The sequence below is a fragment of the Pan paniscus genome, chromosome 23 (assembly GCF_029289425.2).
Source record: "Pan paniscus chromosome 23, NHGRI_mPanPan1-v2.0_pri, whole genome shotgun sequence".
NCBI classification, from domain to species: Eukaryota; Metazoa; Chordata; class Mammalia; order Primates; family Hominidae; genus Pan; species Pan paniscus.
In genome coordinates this window covers 51,518,776-51,535,891 of record NC_085927.1, presented here as the reverse complement: position 1 = coordinate 51,535,891, position 17,116 = coordinate 51,518,776, and the positions used below count along the sequence as shown (strand labels likewise).

Below are 17,116 nucleotides of genomic sequence, written 5' to 3'. Positions count from 1 at the left end.
AACCCAGGAGTTCAAGGCTGCAGTGAGCTATGATTGTACCACTGCACTCCAGCCTGGGTGACAGAATGAGCCCATGTCTCAACAAAAAGAAGAGAGAGAGAAAAAGAAAGACTGGGTGCAGTGGCTCATGCCTGTAATCCCAGCACTTTGGGAGGCTGAGGCAGGCAGATCGCCTGAGGTCAGGAGCTCGAGACCAGCTTAGCCAGCATGATGAAACCCTGTCTCTACTCAAAATACAAAAATTAGCTGGGTGTGGTGGCAGATGCCTGTAATCCCAGCTACTCGGGAAGCTGAGGCAGGAGAATCGCTTGAACCCGCGAGGCAGAGGTTGCAGTGAGCTGAGATTGCACCACCGCACTCCAGCCTGGGCAACAGAGCAAGATTCCGTCTTAAAAAAAAAAAAAAGTAAAAAACAAATGTTGAATTAGTGATTGAAAACTAATGGGGTTCGTCTTATCTGTGTCTAAACGGACAATTTCGCCAAGGTCTCAAGTAACCAGAGCTACAATTCAGACTAATACTTTCATCTTCAAGTGCTAGATACAAGGTTTCAACTTACCTTCAATACAGAGGTCTGTCACACTCCCATCTTCCATGCTGCATAATAGTCCTTGGAGCAGAGGGAGGTAAGAAAGGGGTGGTTAGGCAGGGCGCGGTGGCACACACCTGTATCCCAGCAATTTGGGAGGCCGAGGTGGCAGATTACCTGAGGTCAGGAATTCAAGAAAAGCCTGACCAATATGGCGAAACCCTCTCTCTACTAAAAACACAAAAATTAGCCGGGAGTAGTGGTCTGTGCCTGTAGTCCCAGCTACTCAGGAGGCTGAGGCAGGAGAATCACTTGAACCCAGGAGGCAGAGATTGCAAGGAGCTGAGACTGCCCCACTGCACTCCAGCCTGGGCAACACAGACTGTCTCAAGAAAAAAAAAAAAAAGGGAGTGGTTAACAGTTCTCTTCAAAGAGAAATAGACCCACACAGGCACACTGTAAATTCTAAGTCTAAAAGCAGCTATAAACAATGTTCCAGCTAAATTCTACTCTCAGCACCAAACACTTTGACTTTCGATGACCTGCCCAGGCTTTAAAAAGATAACAATTGGCCAGGCGCGGTGGCTCACGCCTGTAATCCCAGCACTTTGGGAGGCTGAGGCAGGTGGATCACGAGGTCAGGAGATCGAGACCATCCTGGCTAACACAGTGAAATCCCATTTCTACTAAAAATTCAAAAAATTAGCCAGGCGTGGTAATGGGCACCTGTAGTCCCAGCTACTCGGGAAGCTGAGTCAGGAGAATGGGGTGAACCCGGGAGGCGGAGCTTGAAGTGAGCCAAGATCATGCCACCGCACTCCAGTCTGGGTGACAGAGCAAGACTCCATCTCAAAAAAAGATAAGAATTGTGGCAGGGTGCAGTGGCTCATGCCTGTAATCCTAGCACTTTGGGAGGCCAAGGCAGGCAGATCACCTGAGGTTGGGAGTTCGAGACCAGCCTGGCCAACATGGCAAAACCCCATCTCTACTAAAAATGCAAAAATTAGCCGGGCATGGTGGCACATGCCTGTAATCCCAGCTACTCGGGAGGCTGAGACAGGAGAATTGCTTGAACCCAGGAGGCGGAGGTTGCAGTGAGCTGAGATCACGCCACTGCACTCCGGCCTGGGCGAAAGAGCGAGACACCATCTCAAAAAAAAAAAAAAAAAAAAAAGGTAAGAATTGTCAATGTGGTACAGCAAAAAAAACCCCCATGTGCTCTGGTGTCTATGACAGACCTGGGATAAAATTCTAGTTCTGTCACTTGTTAGCATAAATTCCCTGAAGCTTGGAAGATCATCCTAGCTCCCTTAAAAACTGTCTTGGCAGTTAAAAGCCTGAAAAGTCTCTGGCACAGAAAAGCAGTAAATACAAGTTAGCTGCCTTCCTCCCTGAAAGGGCTCATTCCACTGGACATTACCGTCATATTCAAAGAAAGAACATCAGATAAAATTTAATCTATCATACTTCACACATGAAGATATTAAGGCACAGAAGAGGGAAAGTAAGTTGAGCAGGGTCATACCTAGGTCAGCAGACTCCATTCTGGTCCTGTACAAAGACCATGTATACTGGACTCTTTGAAGAATTTTTATTTTTGTTGAGACCGGAGTCTTGCTCTGTCACCCAGGCTGGAGTGTGGTGGCACGAACTGGTCTCACTGCAACCTCCACCTCCAGGGTTCAAGCAATTCTCATGCCTCGGCCTCCCAAGTAGCTGGGACTACAGGCACGTGCCACCACACTGAGCTAATTTTTGTTATTTTTAGTAGAGATGGGGGTTTTACCATGTTGACCAGGCTAGTCTCTAACTCCTGACCTCAAGTGATCTACCCACCTCAGCCTCCCAAAGTGCTGGGACTACAAGCATGAGCCACCACGCCCGGCCAACATTTCCCATTTTCATCTTCTTACTTTTACTAACTTCTTGGCTCTAGTAAAGTCAGTTACTGTAAAATGCATCTTGGATCTTAGAAAAAGGGCCATTTCTACATCATTATGACAAAACAATTTGCTGATAAAGTATTACAATACAAAAAATCTAAATCATCTAAGATCATTTTTCCAAGAGCCCCAAAAGCAGATATACATACTATACATTCAAAACTCATGTCAAATTTCCCTCTTAATCTTACCAAAAAGCACACTTATGAAGTGGATGCAGACTCTCTGATCCTGAGACACCAGTTGCGTGACCAGGGAGGTATGCCTCACAAGGGCATCTTGGAAGCAGGACAACATGTGCTTCTTGCGCACTAACTTGAAGCAAATGAAGAAAAACATTCAATAGCAACCAAATTTTGGCTATTCTGAATCCAACAACCGTAATTTCCAAATACAATTACAAGATGATACAAGGGATCATTTAAACTACGGTGAGATCCATACTCCTTCAAGGGAGGTTGGAAAAGGATATCATTTACGCAGAGGAATCCATGTATTCATACAGAAGATTATACATGAGCTAAGGTTCCTAATGCCCTATATTTACATAGCAATTTATTTTTCACAAATCATTTTTGTCCACCAGCTCATTTAAGACTAACAAGTTGGTGAGGAAAGCAAAAACAGAGGCCGGGCCCGGTGATTCACACCTGTAATTCCAGCACTTTGGGAGGCCAAGGCGGGCGTATCACGAGCTCAAGAGTTCGAGACCAGCATGGCCAACATGGTGCAACTCTATCTCAACTAAAAATAAAAAAATTACTCGGGCATGGTGGCAGGTGCCTGTAAACCCAGGGAGGCGGAGGTTGCAGTGAGCCGAGATAGCGCCACTGCATTCCAGCCTGGGGGACAAGAGCGAGATTTTGTCTCAAAAAAAAAAAAAAGAAAAGAAAAGTGTGTTCAGAGGCCGGGCATGGTGGCTCACGCCTGTAATCCCAACATTTTGGGAGGCCGAAGCAGGCAGATCACCTGAGGTTGGGAGTTCGAGACTGGCCTGACCAACATGGAGAAACCTGGTCTCTACTAAGAATACAAAATTAGCTAGGCGTGGTGGCGCATGCCTATATCCCCAGCTAATTGGGAGGCTGAGGCAGGAGAATCACTTGAATCTGGGAGGGGAGGTTGCGGTGAGCCAAGATCGCGCCATTGCACTACAGCCTGGACAAGAGGAAAACTGTCTCAAAAAAAAAAAAAAAAAAAGAAAAAGAAAAAAAAGTGTGTTCAAGCCGGGTGCAGTGGCTCACACCTCTAATCCCAACTTTGGGAGGCCAATGTGGGTGGCTCACCTGAGGTCAGGCGTTCGAGACCAGCCTGGCCAACATGGTGAAACCTCTTCTCTACTAAAAATACAAAAATTAGCCGTGCATGGTGGCAGGCGCCTGTAATCCCAGCTACTCAGGAGGCTGAGGCAGAAGAATCGCTTGAATCTGGGAGGCGGAGGTTGCAGTGAGCCAAGATTGCGCCATTGCACTCCAGCCTGGGCAACAAGAGCGAAACCATCTCAAAAGAAAAGTGTGCTCAATAAAAGGTAGAAGTTGCATCTCTTATTGCTTCTCATCTGTGCTACTGTAAGGCTCCTGTTTTTCCTTCACCAATTCATCCTACGTAATAGATTAAGGTAGTGATCTATATGAGCTACTCAAAAAATCCTAGTAACTCCCCTTCATCTGACAGATTATGTTCAAGCTCCTTAGCTGGGTTTCAAACTCTTCAAGTAACTGTCCTCAACCTGTCTCTCCAATCTCATCTCTTTCACTTTCCCTTCAAACACTCTGATTATCCCCAAAACCCATCCTTATAATACCTACCTCCTGGGATAATCAGCCTCCCACTTCCTCTGGTCCAAATCTCACCCAACTTCTTAAACCTAATTTGAATGCTTCCTCCTCTAAGAAACCTTTCCTAATTCCTCTCCTTACCCTGAACAGCACTTGACTACAAACATGTTCATTCTTCTAAGTTCTAACATGTTCTCTTATTTCTCCCCGCTGCACTGTCTTATTCATCTCTGATTTACTGTCCAAGAAAAGCAGCCTCAGAATTTCCATCCTTAATGAAAATTCAGAGGTTATTAGCTAGTTTACAAGTTCCCAGAGCACAGTGTGGGAATTCCTAAGGGTGCCTAAAAACTTCCCAGAGGTCCACAAGAACAAAAATATTTTCATATAATATTAAAATGTTCTTAGTCTTCCTCTTTTTTTTTTTTTTTAATTTTTTCCATGTTGGCCAGGCTGGTCTTGAACTTCTGGCCTCGTGATCCGACCACCTCGGCCTCCCAAAGTGCTGGGATTACAGGTGTGAGCCACCGGACCCGGCCCAGTCTTTCTCATTCTTATTCTCCCACAAGTGTACAGTGGAGTTTTTGAGACTACATGACATGATAGCACAACAGACTGAATGCAGAAATAGATAAAAATCCAGCTGTTTGGCCGGGTGTGGTGGCTCACGTCTTTAATCCCAACACTTTGGGAGGCTGAGGCAGGCAGATCACCTGAGGTTGGGAGTTCAACACCAACCTGACCAACATGGAGAAACCCCGTCTATACTAAAAATACAAAATTAGCTGGGCGTAGTGACGCATGCATGTAATCCCAGCTACTCGGAAGGCTGAGGCAGGAGAATCGCTTGAACCCGGGAGGCGGAGGTTGCGGTGAGCTGAGATTGCGCCATTGCACTCCAGCCTGGGCAACAAGAGTGAAACTCCATCTCAAAAAAAAAAAAAAAAAAAGAAAGAAAGAAAGAAATCAAAATATTTGAGAACGCAGCCAGGCACGGTGGCTCACAGATGCAATCCCAACACTTTGGACTTTGGGAGGTCAAGGCAGGAGAATTGCTTGAGACTAGGAGTTCAAGACCAGCCTGGGCAACACAGGGAGACCCCCGGGACCGTTTCTACAAAAAAAAAAAAAAAAAAAAAATTGAGAACTGCTGATCTAGCCAATCCACCCACTCACGAATTCCCCTCCCATGAATTGGAGAGAAACTTGACCTCCCAAAGTCTTCTTGGATGCCTCCATGGACAAGAAAACTCACTGCAGGTCGGGCACCGTGGCTCACGCCTATAATCCCAGCACTATGGGAAGCCGAGGCGGGTGGATCACCTGAGGTCAAGAGTTCCAGACCAGCCTGGCCAACATGATGAAACTCCGTCTCTACTAAAAATAGAGAAATCAGCCGAGCGTGGTGACGGGCGCCTGTAATCCCAGCTACTGGGTAGGTTGAGGCAGGAGAATCGCTTGAACCCAGGAAGCAGAGGTTGCAGTGAGCGGAGATGGCGCCATTGCACTCCAGCCTGGGTGTCAGAGCGAGACTCCGTCTCGAAACAAACAAAACCACTTCATTGCAAACGCGGTAGGCAATGAGGGCCCAGGCAGCCCGCTTTGGCCAGCTCTGCCCAAGGAACAGTCTTCCCGTTCACCCCACTTCTGCCCGGCTGTAACCTGTCACTCCTGTCCCCTCGGAGCCCAGACTGCCCCTCCTCCGATTCACACCCCGACAGCTGAAGGGAATGAGGAGCGGCCGCCGCATGCGCCCCTGGCCCGCAGGTGAGTGGAGGCTGAAATGGCGGGAGGCTGAAATGGCGGGAGCCTGAGCTAAGGCCGAATCCCCGGGAAATGGAGGCAGGGGCAGCAAAGGGAAGGAGCCAGAAGGCGGAAGGCGGGAAGGTGTGTCCCTGAGACTGGGTGAGGTCCCGGGGGATTCGGATTTCCGTCCTTTCAGGCGCAGAGCCAGTGGACCGGGCTCCACGGAGGCCCGCAGGCCGGCCTGGGGCTGAGGGGCCCGAGAGGCCGCTGCGGCCTGGTCCGGGACGGGCTGACAGGGAGGAGAGTGAACACAGCGCGGGGGCCCGGTTTCGCGTCGGGTTCACCGGAGCGGGTCTGGCAAGGGCCTGGCCGCGTTTGCTGAGGGAAATGGCCAAACCCAGGTCTTCTGAAGAAAAGGTTCCGCCCGCACCGACACGCCGGGGTCCGGCAGCAGCTCCAGCGCGCAGGCCAGGCACAGGCGGGGGGTCACGGGCAGCAGCCAGCGCGGGTCGTGCCGGTAATGGGCCCTCTCGAATAGAAGCGCCGCCTCTTCCTCTCTCCTGGGCCCGGGAGTGCCCGCCGTCGCCGCCTGCCTCACAGCCATCTCCTCGCTTGCCCTCAGCTGAGGCGGCACTCTTTCCCGCGCAGACTGCACGCATGCGCACTTGGAGGACGGACCTGCGTCGGTGTGGAATGCGCCTGCGCGGACCCAGGAAGTTGCAGTCTCAGACGAGCAGCAGCCCCTGAGGGCAAGTGGTGGACGCAAGTGCTCTGGATCGTGTCTAGCTAAGCCAAAAGCGGTTTGTGCTTAGAACCCTGCAGGAATGTCTTTACCACATCCAAAGTTGAAAAGCAATTATAAAGTAGGGGGCATTTGCCTTGAAAAAGGAAGGAAAGGAAGCTATTTCTACTGTTTTTTAAAAGTGAAGGCCGGGCATGGTGGCTTACGCCTGTAATCCCAGCACTTTGGGAAGCCGAGGTGGGCGGATCACGAGATCTGGAGATCAAGACCATCTTACCTAACATGGTGAAACCCCATCTCTACTAAAATACAAAAAATTAGCTGGGTGTGGTGGCAAGTGCCTGTAATCCCAGCTACTTGGGAGGCTTGAGGCAGGGGAATCACTTGAACCTGGGAGGCAGAGGTTGCAGTGAGCTGAGATTGTGCCACTGCATTCCAGCCTGGCGACAGAGCAAGACTCTATCTCAAAAAAAAAAAAAAAAAAAGGGAAAATAAGCGATCCCAAGGATTCGCATCTAAAAGCAATTAGAGGCTGGGTGAGTTGGCTCATGCCTGTAATCACAGCACTTTCGGAGGGAGGCTGAGGCAAGAGAATCACTTGAACCTGGGAGGTGGAGGTTGCAGTGAGCCAAGATCGCACCACTGCACTCCAGCCTGGGTGACAGAGGAAGACTCCATCTTAAAAATAAATAAATAAATCAGAGGCTTAAGACCAAAAAATAAAAATAAAAGTAAAAAAAAAAACACCAAAGACAGAAAGAAGTTCAAGACCAGCCTGAGCAACAGGGCGAAACCCCTCCTCTACTAAAAATACAAAAATTAGCTGGGTGTGGTGGCTCATGACTGTAATCCCAGCTACTCGGGAGGCTGAGGCAGCAGAATCGCTTGAACCCAGGAGGCGGAGGTTACAGTGAGGGGAGATCAAGCCACTGAACTCCAGCTTGGGCCACAGACCTACACTCCATCTCAAAAAAAAAAAAAAAAAAAAGAGTCCCATGCAGAGGACCACCCCTCCCCATAAGCAGCTGAGGCTTTTGGAGTGTCCTGCCTCAATCAGGATTAGCTTGGAGACAGAGCAGGATAGAACCTCAGTGGACTCCACTGTGAGGAGCTGGGGGGCAGGTGTTTCGGAGAGGACACTGGGTTGACCCACATTCCCTAAACCACAACCACAGAGTGGAAGGGGCTTCTACCCCACCCACAAAGTATCCCAAACCCCGAAAGGGGGCACTTGGAAAATCTGCCAGAGAAATCAGAACACCACAGGGCCCAAATGACCAATTTATTAGAGGCTTTGCAGGGATCAGGACACTCTCAAAGCTTTTCTGATATGTCCTGAGGACTCTGGGCCTGAGTCTACTTTTTAAAGCCATGCTGGAAGAGAAAAAAATTCAGATGCTTCATAATACTAAACTTTTTGGAGGCTCGTGTATTCTGTGGAGCCCCATTTGGGTTCCCAGGTGCCTCCTGGCCCTGGGGACTCTCTGTCTTAGGAAGGGTGGCCCCAGTACAGCAGTGACCTTGTGGCTGAAGATCCCTCTGTGAAGCAGTGTGATCTCCGATGCTGTCGTCCCCTGCACGAGGATCACCCACTTTGGGAGGCAGAGTAGAATCAGGTTCCCTCAGGCTCAGGTTAGGGGCCAAGTTCTTGTGCTTCGCGAGCTGTGGGGACCAGGACATCTTGGCCAGAAGGGTCAGGCCCAGCTTTGCCACTGCATAGTGGAGCCTCCCTTTGAAGCTAACAGGTTCTGCAGAATGGCAGGAAGGCTGCTGCCCAGCCCCTCTGCACCCTGTAGATTCCAGGCTTCCTCTTCTCCAGTATGTGGGCTGCTGGCATTTGAGTCTGGGGAGCTTAGAGGCCTCCCAGGATGTACATTCCTTCCTCCAGTGGGCGTGGTCTGCCCTAGAGAATGAAGTACTCACTCTGCTGGGAGCCCTCTCTGCCAGCTGGGAGACCCTTGACCTGATCATTTTCCTGCCCCTACTGTTTTCACTGAGAGGCTCTCCGACCCTTTGTGGGCCACACCAGCTCTTGGACTCCGCTGCCGGCCTGGGGGTCCTGGGAGCTGGGAGCTTGGTCCTAGCAGGCGCTTCCTGGATCTCCTGTGGTTCTCCGGCGCCCCCTGGTGGCCTGACTCTCCTGGCCTTTTCAGGCTGGATGGAAATGCTTATGGGCTCTGACATGTGCGGTCTGTTCCTCTCCAGAGCTCTGGCTTGTATAGGAAGTTTCGAGCTTTTTCTGTCTGGGCGCTGAACCCTCTGGAACCTCTCCGGGGACTTAAGGCCTGGTGGGGAGCCTTGGGCCTCACAATACCTTTCCTGCTGGGCTTGGAGCTCCTGGCCTGTGTTCAGTCCAGAGAGCCTCGCCCCAGCAAGGGTCAATGAGCAAGATCCTAAGAAGTTAAATAGGAAATAGGACTCCAGGATCCGCCAGGGAAGACCCCACTTCAGGTGTGCAATCCTCCTCCGCATGAGGGACTCCAGGAGCAGTCGTTTGCTCTTCTTGAGGCCTGTCCCCTTGGGCAGGACAGTGAGGGCGGTGGGAGGATCCGCTAGAATGATGGCAGCTTCCGGGGCTGGGCCACACGGGAGACAGGGGCAGGCAGAGGGCATGCCCAAGGGAGCAGTCAGAGACGGAGGGTTTTGGGACTGCCGAGTCAGGCTGGGGGCCTTCTCTGGATCCACCCCTTTGTCCCTTTGTCGTCTTCTCCAGGATTCAGGTTGGGCCTGCTGGGAGGCTGGACTGATCCCCACTCTATGATCCCTGGCAGGGGTTGTGCCCTGGCTGGCCAGATGCTCTCCCTCCCCACCCACCAGCAGGAAGACTTCACCCCAGTGGGGGACAGGATTCATCTCAGGACAGGGGGCAGAGATGAAACCATTCACAGCCACTGCCTGTTCCTGTTCCCGGGTCCCACATCCATAGCCAGTGAAGGCTGGAGGCCATAGTAGGCTGTGCTTCCTGCCTGTGGGCCTCTCACTCCCAGAACAGTCGACTTGGAGACTGTCCCTCACAGCATCCTCTCCTCTGACCAGATCCTTGTTTCCTTCCCTTGGTGCTAGAGGCTCTCCAACATCCTCATCTGTGCACTTTCTCTGGCTTCCTATATCCTGGAGTTCTGCAACATCCTCAACTCCACCCTCATTCTTATTTCCTTGCCCTTGTACCTGGATCTCTTCATCAATTTCAACTCTTAACTGTCCCTGGTCATCTCCTGCAGGAGCCTGGGTCTCTGTACCATCATCACCTGTGGTCCCTCTCAGGTTTCTCTTCCCCTGTATTTGAATTTCTTCATCATTCCCACCTCCACCCTGTTCCTGGTTCTTCCACTCTGATAAACGGGTCTTTCCATTATCTTTACTTTTTAACAGTCTCTGGTTCTTTGCTGTAAGCCTCCAGTTTTCCCCTAAGCCTCCAGATCATTCTACCGTCGTTTCCAACCTCTCTCTGGTTTCTCTTCTCTGATGCCTGATTTTCTGCAACATCCTTTCCAATCAGCTCCCAGTTCCTCCTCCCTGGTGAATGGCTCCCTCCAATTTCACTATCTAACTGGTCGTCGTTCTCTCTCTTAGGTCTCTGAGTCTTTACACCGTCCTCACCTCCAGGTTCTCTCTGGTTTCTCTCCACTGGAGCCTGAATTTCTGTTCCATTCTCACTTCCCATCTGCTTCTGGCTCTTCCACTCTGATAAAAGGATCTTTCTACCAAGATCACTTCTAAACTGACTCTGGGTTTCTTTCCCAGGTGCCCAGGTCTTTACACCGTCCTCACCTCCAACTTCTCTCAGGTTTCTCTTCCCTTGTATCTGAATTTCTGCCCCATTCTCACCTCCAATCTGCTGATCTTTCTTCCATTCTACTGAATGCATTTCTCCATCAATTTGACTTGTTAATTTGCCCCAGTTCCCTGACTCAGATGTCTGGGTATGTGCACCATCTTCGCCTCTAATATGTTCCTGATTCTTCCCCTTTGGTATGTGAATCTTTCCACTAAATTCATTTCCTAACTGACCCTGATTTTTCCCCCCAAGTTCCTGGGTGTCTTTATCATCCTCACCTTTAACCTCTCTCCTCCCTAGTGACTGAATGTCTGTACCATCCTCTTCTCTAAGTGGCCCATTGCTCTGAGTCTCCACATCAGTTTCACCTTTTAATTGTTCCTGGATCTCAGCCTCGGGTGCCAGGATATTTGTGCCATCCTCACATCCATCCTTTCTTTGGTCTCTCTTCTCTGATGCCTGAATTTCTGCTCTATGTTCACCTCCAATCCAGTTCTGATTCTCCCAACATAGTATCTCAAATTCTCTATAAATTTCACTTGCTACTTGTCTCCGGTTTCCCCACCATAGTGCCTGGATCACCACCCAATCCTTCTCTCTTATCTCCCTGAGCTTCTTCTTGGTAGCTATCTGGGTTTACTTAGCATCTTCATCTCTTCTCAGGCCCTTATTTCCCCACCTCACTTGAATTTCATGACTTAATTGTTTCTGGTTCTCTCTCCCAGATGCTTAGGTCTTCTTAGTTTTCTTACTTCCACCTTGATCATGCTTCTCCCACCTTGGTGTCTGGATCTCTGTAACATTCCCATTTCCAACACATTCCTGTTTTCCCCAATCCAAGGCCTGGGTCTCTACATTATTCTCCTTTTTTACTTCTCCCACGTTCTCCCTCCCACATGATTGGGTTTGTGCAGCATCCTGACCTCCAACCTGATCCTTGTTTCTCCCCTCTTCCATCTGAATTTCCACATCCGCATCACCTTTCATCTGATCTTGTTTCTCCCACTGTGGTGTCTGGGTCTCCTCACCATTCTCATCTCCAGTCTGGCCTTGCTTCCCCAATTCTTGAGCCTGGATCTCTTCCCCATCCTCCTCTCCAGCCTCTTTCTTGTCCTTCCTCTCAAATGTCTGGGTCTCCACAGCATCCTCACTTCCATTCTTATCCTGGTTCTCCCACTCAGGTGTTTGGGTCTCTGCATCAATTTTACATCTTAACTGTTCTTGGTTCTCTCCCATATGTGCCTGGGTTTCAGGGAGATTCTCACCTCCAGCCTCCCTCTGGTTTCTATTCCCTAGTTCCTGAATGTTGGTTCTACTCTCAACTCCCATCCGGTCCTGGGTGTCCCACCCTGGTGTCAAGATCTCACCATCAGTTTCACTTATTACTAGTCTCTGGTTTGCACACTCCAACACGTTAGTCTCTGCATCACCCTCCATTCCAAAGTCTACTGGGAACTGCTCCCCAGATGCCTGGATTTCTGAAGCATCCTCCTGTCTGCTCCCTGTCTGGTTCACCCACCTTGGAGCCTGGGTCTCTCTACTATCCTCTCTGCCTGCTGTCTGGTTTTTACCCCCTGGTTCCCAGACCTCTGGTCGACAGTGCCAAGACTTCCAAGTGCACATTCTCAGTGTTTGGTGGGAAGGATCAGGCAGGAGCTCTCTGGGGCAGAATTGCAGCCTCTGAGCTGAAAGTAAGTTTGGAAGAGAGGTGGTTAAGGTCATGGAGGTGGGGCGAGACCTCACACTGATGACAGGCTCCAGTGACACCAACCTTTCCTGTGAGTGAAGCAGCAGCTGCTCCATCTCTTGACACATGTCCAAGGCAGGGCGAGTCTGACCATCATGGAGACACCAAGGCACCTGCCATGCTTTCCAGGAACTCTTCTGAGGCAGTAAACAGGTGTTTGAAATGGAGGTGGTACAAAAGATGGGCTCAGAGTGGGTGTGGACACCCGAAGGTGGGCCTGTACATGGGTGCTGTGGAGAGAGCAGGTTCTGGGCCCATGATTCCTGGAGGCTCCTTCGGTATCCCCATCTCTGCCTTTGTGCGCATTGTTGAGAATCTAGGCCCCTGGACTTTCCAGGACTGAAGAATTCAGGAGTCAGCTTGAAGACAGTTTCGCACCTCATGGAGGGCACTCCCCGCTTCTGCAGTGGCACCTGTAGATGAGAACAGAGAAGCAAAATCCTTGCACACATAATAACTTGCATAATCCGCACAGACAGAATAGTCAGGAAAGGCTTCTTGGAGGAAGTGACATTTGACTGGAGCCTGAATGAAGTAAGGGGCAAACCAAGTGACATCTGAAGAAAGAGCGTTGTAGGCAGAAGAGACATTAAGTACAAAGGCTTGAGGATGGAACAAAATTACATGTACAGGAACAGCAAAGAAGACTGTGTGGCCAGAATGGAACCAGTAATGAGGAGAGCACTGGGAGATAAGATCGGAGACAAACACGGGACAGATTATGCTGGTCCTTAGAGTCATGATTAGGAGCGAGAATTTTATTCTGAGTTTGCCAGATAATGTAAGTATAGGAGCCATTGCAGGGTTTTGAGCAGCTAAGTGCTATGTTCTGTTTCTAAAAGTTTGTTCTGATGGCAGGGCATGGTGGCTCATGTCTGTAATCCCAGCACTTTGGGAGGCCAAGATGGGTGGATCACTTGAGGTCAGGAGTTCCAGACCAGCCTGGCCAACATGGCAAAACCCCTTCTCTACTAAAAATACAAAAATTAGCCAGCCATCATGGCGCATGCCTGTAATCCCAGCTACTCAGGAGGCTGAGGCACAAGAATTGCTTGAACCCAGGAGGCGGAGGTTGCAGTGAGCCAAGATCACGCCACTGCAGTCCAGCCTGGGTGACAGAGCGTGACTCCATCTGAAAAAAAAAAAAAAAGAAGATGCTGGGTGCAGTGGCTCACGCCTGTAATCCCAGCACTTTGGGAGGTCGAGGTGGGTGGATCACAAGGTCAGGAGATTGAGACCATCCTGGCTAACACGATGAAACCCCGTCTCTACTAAAAATACAAAAAAAAAAAAAAAAATTGGCCAGGCATGGTGGCGGGCACCTGTAGTCCCAGCTACTCAGGAGGCTTAGGCAGGAGAATGGCATGAACCCGGGAGGTGGAGCTTTCAGTGGGCCGAGATCGCGCCACTGCACTCCAGTCTGGGTGACAGAGCAAGACTCCGTCTCAAAAAAGAAAGAAAGAAAGAAAGAAATCCAGAGTTGGCCAGGCGTGGTGGCTCACACCTGTAATCCCAACGCTTTGGGAGGCCAAGGTGGGTGGATCACTTGAGGTCAGGAGTTCGAGACCAGCCAGACCAACATGGTGAAACCCTGTGTCTACTAAAAATACAAAAATTAGCTGTGCGTGGTGGCACATGCCTGTAATCCCAGCTACTAGGGAGGCAGAGGCAAGAGAATCACTTGAACCTGGGAGGCAGAGGTTGCTGTGAGCCGAGATCGCACCACTGGACTTTAGCCTGGGCCACACAGCAAGACTCCATCTCAAAAAAAAAAAAAAAGAAAAGAAAAAAAAGAAAAAGAAACAAGAAAGAAATCTGCAGAGTTGGCTAGGAGTGGTGGCTCATTCCTGTAATCCCAGCACTTTGGGAGGCCAAGGCAGGCGGATCACATGAGGACGGGAGTTCGAGACCAGCATGACTAACATGGAGAAACCTCGCCTCTACTAAAAATACAAAATTAACGGGTGTGGTAGTGCATGCCCATAATCCCAGCTACTCGGGAGGCTGAGGCAGGAGAATTGCTTGAACTTGGGAGGCAGAGGTTGAGGTAAGCCGAGATCACACCATTGCACTCCAGCCTGGGCAACGAGAGCAAAACTGCATCTCAAAAAAAAAAAAAAGGAAAAGAAAAGGAAATCCGCAGAGTTGTAACTAAAACTTCTGGGCTGCTGGTAATCATTTGTTTCTTAATCTGCATGCTACAAACTGATGTATTCAATTATGAAAATTTACTGATCTACACACTTGTAATTGTGTGTGTGTATTATCCTTGGACCAATTTTTTTTTTAAAAGAGAGAAAAAAGAGGCCAGGCACAGTGGCTCACACCTGTAATCCCAGCACTTTGGGAGGCCAAGGCAGGCAGATCACGAGGTCAGGAGCTCGAGACCAACCTGGCCAACAAAGTGAAACCCCATCTCTACTAAAAATACAAAAAAAAAAAAAAAAAATTTGCCAGGTGTGGTGGCGGGCGCCTGTAATCCTAGCTACTCGGGAGGCTGAGGCAGGAGAATCGCTTGAATCAGGGAGGCGGAGGTTACAGCAAACCAAGATCACACCACTGCGCACCAGCCCAGGCAACAGTGTGAGACTCTGTCTCAGAAAAAAAAAAAAAAAGAGAGAGAGAGAGAAAGAAGAAGGCCATTCTGGTGACTGTATGGAGGATAGGCTGTAGTTGGATAAGAGAAGCAGCAAGAACCAGGCAGAAGGCTGTTGCTATGGTCCAATTGAGACATGATGGTGTCTCTGCCCAGGAGGGTGTGGTGTGGTTAGAAGTGAGCAGATTTGAGATACAATTTGCAAGTATAGCCCCTGGGACCTGCAGATGGATTGAATGTGTGGAGTGAGGGAAAGAGAGGAGCTCAGGGTGACTCCTGGGTTTGGGGCTTGGCCGATGCTCTCCCTGAGCAGCCTGAGTTTCCCTCTGATTCATTTCTGGTACACCAGGCATAAAACAAGGTCCCTGTAACAAGTGACAGAGACAATCATGGTGCTGAGGGAAGAAGGGTGAAGGTGTATGGGGCCCACTCACCTTGATGACATTCCTTGTGCTGAAGCGGGTCCTGGTGACCTGGTGCCAACAGTGCCGGACCTGCCAGACCAGAAAGAGGCAGAGGACAAGCAGGTTGCCACAGCACTGAGGGTCCCTGCAGCTGTGATTCTGGGAGAGCAGGCCCTGCACTGGCTCCCACTCAGGGCCATGGAATGGCCCCACCATAGCACAGGCACCCAGCAGTGACAACAACATGGCAAAGCTTAGATCAGGCAGATGGTGTTGGGAGCTAGAGGGCAGGCCTGGCACATCTGATGCAGCCAGCTGCAGTAGGATAGCCACCACCTCATAGCACCCCTGTCACTGAGGCCACCTCACAAAGGGGGCTGATGCCCCAGCCTCAACTTTGACCCTGGTGCCAGGCCTGGTTAGCATGCTCTTGGTGCAGGTAAGGACAGTATTGGGGAATTGTTCAAAAGTAATTAGGAGGAAGAACTTGTTTTAAACAAACCCATCCTCTGGAATGAAAAGATTAAGTTCCCTGAATGTCTGATGGGGTGATATAACCTGCGGTCTGCTTGATTTCTTCCTTCCTATGAAATACTTGGATCTGCCTGTCCTTCTATTATCAACATTTAATGAACACTGTATTGAATACATGTATTCTTGTTTAACCACTCAACATCCCTTTCTCGTTGCTTGCAGTATCCTGATTTCCTGTGGGGGAATTACTTTTCCCATCTTAGGATCAGTGTTGGTGGGAAAATAAATGTTACCCTGAAGACTCTTTTACCCAAAAGTTCTATTCAAAATATTAAATATCTGAGCAGGCAGGGACGTCAGCCAATTATAATGAGCCAGGCCTTAACTGTTTAGTGGCTGGAATTTTTTTTTTTTTTTTGAGACCGAGTTTCCACTCTTGTTGCCCAGGCTGGAGTGCAATGGCGCGATCTCGGCTCACTGCAACTTCCACCTCCGAAGTTCAAGCGATTCTCCTGCCTCAACCTCCCGAGTAGCTGGGATTACAGGCATGCGCCACCACGCCCGGCTAATTTTGTATTTTTAGTAGAGACGGGGTTTCTCCATATTGGTCAGGCTGGTATCGAACTCCCAACCTCAGGTGATCCGCCCGCCTCAGCTTCCCAAAGTGCTGGGATTACAGGCGTGAGCCACCGCACCCGGCCCTTTTTTTTTATTCTTTATCTTGAGACGGAGTCTCACTCTGTTGCCCAGGCTGGAGTGCAGTGTGCAGTGGTGCGATCTCGGCTCACTGCAAGCTCCGCCTCCGGGGTTCACGGCATTCTCCTGCCTCGGCCTCCCGAGTAGCTGGGACTACAGGCGCCAGCCACCATGCTCGGCTAATTTTTTGTATTTTTAGTAGAGACGGTTCACCGTGTTAGCCAGGATGGTCTCGATCTCCTGACCTAGTGATCCGCCTGCCTCAGCCTCCCAAAGTGCTGCGATTACAGGCGTGAGCCACCGCACCCGGCCGGCCTTTTTTTTTTTTTTTTTTTTTGAGAGTCTCGCTCTGTCGCCTCAGCTGGAGTGCTAGAGTGCAGTGGCATGATCTCAACTCACTGTAGCCTCCACCTCCGGGGTTCAAGCGATTCTCCTGCTTCAGCCTCCTAAGTAGCTGGGGTTACAGGCGCCCGCCACCACGCCTGGCTAATTTTTGTATTTTTTAGTAGGGACGAGGTTTCGCCATGTTGGCCAGGCTGGTCTCGAACTCCTGTCCTCAGGTGATGCGCCCGCCTCGGCCTCCCAAAGTGCCGGGATTACAGCCATAAGCCGCTGCGGCCGGCCGGTGGGTTACTTTTTGAATGTTTAATTCATTGTTTCTGCCAATAATTTGTACTAGGCAG

General features: G+C 50.0%; 1 protein-coding gene across 1 annotated transcript in view; it reads right to left on the bottom strand.

The window, feature by feature from the left end:
- Positions 1-17,075, bottom strand: part of MEI1 (meiotic double-stranded break formation protein 1) — a 110,657-nt gene extending 93,582 nt beyond the window's left edge. Inside the window, exons 1-6 of the mRNA XM_003814635.5 lie at positions 16,833-17,075; positions 15,294-15,353; positions 12,288-12,676; positions 6,427-12,201; positions 2,664-2,787; positions 560-610 (exon numbers count right to left, since the gene is read on the bottom strand). Coding sequence (XP_003814683.3) covers positions 560-610; positions 2,664-2,787; positions 6,427-6,600 — 349 coding nt within the window. The 5' untranslated portion in view covers positions 6,601-12,201; positions 12,288-12,676; positions 15,294-15,353; positions 16,833-17,075. The remainder of the gene's footprint in view (positions 1-559; positions 611-2,663; positions 2,788-6,426; positions 12,202-12,287; positions 12,677-15,293; positions 15,354-16,832) is intronic.
- Between the last annotated feature and the right edge of the window lie 41 nt (positions 17,076-17,116).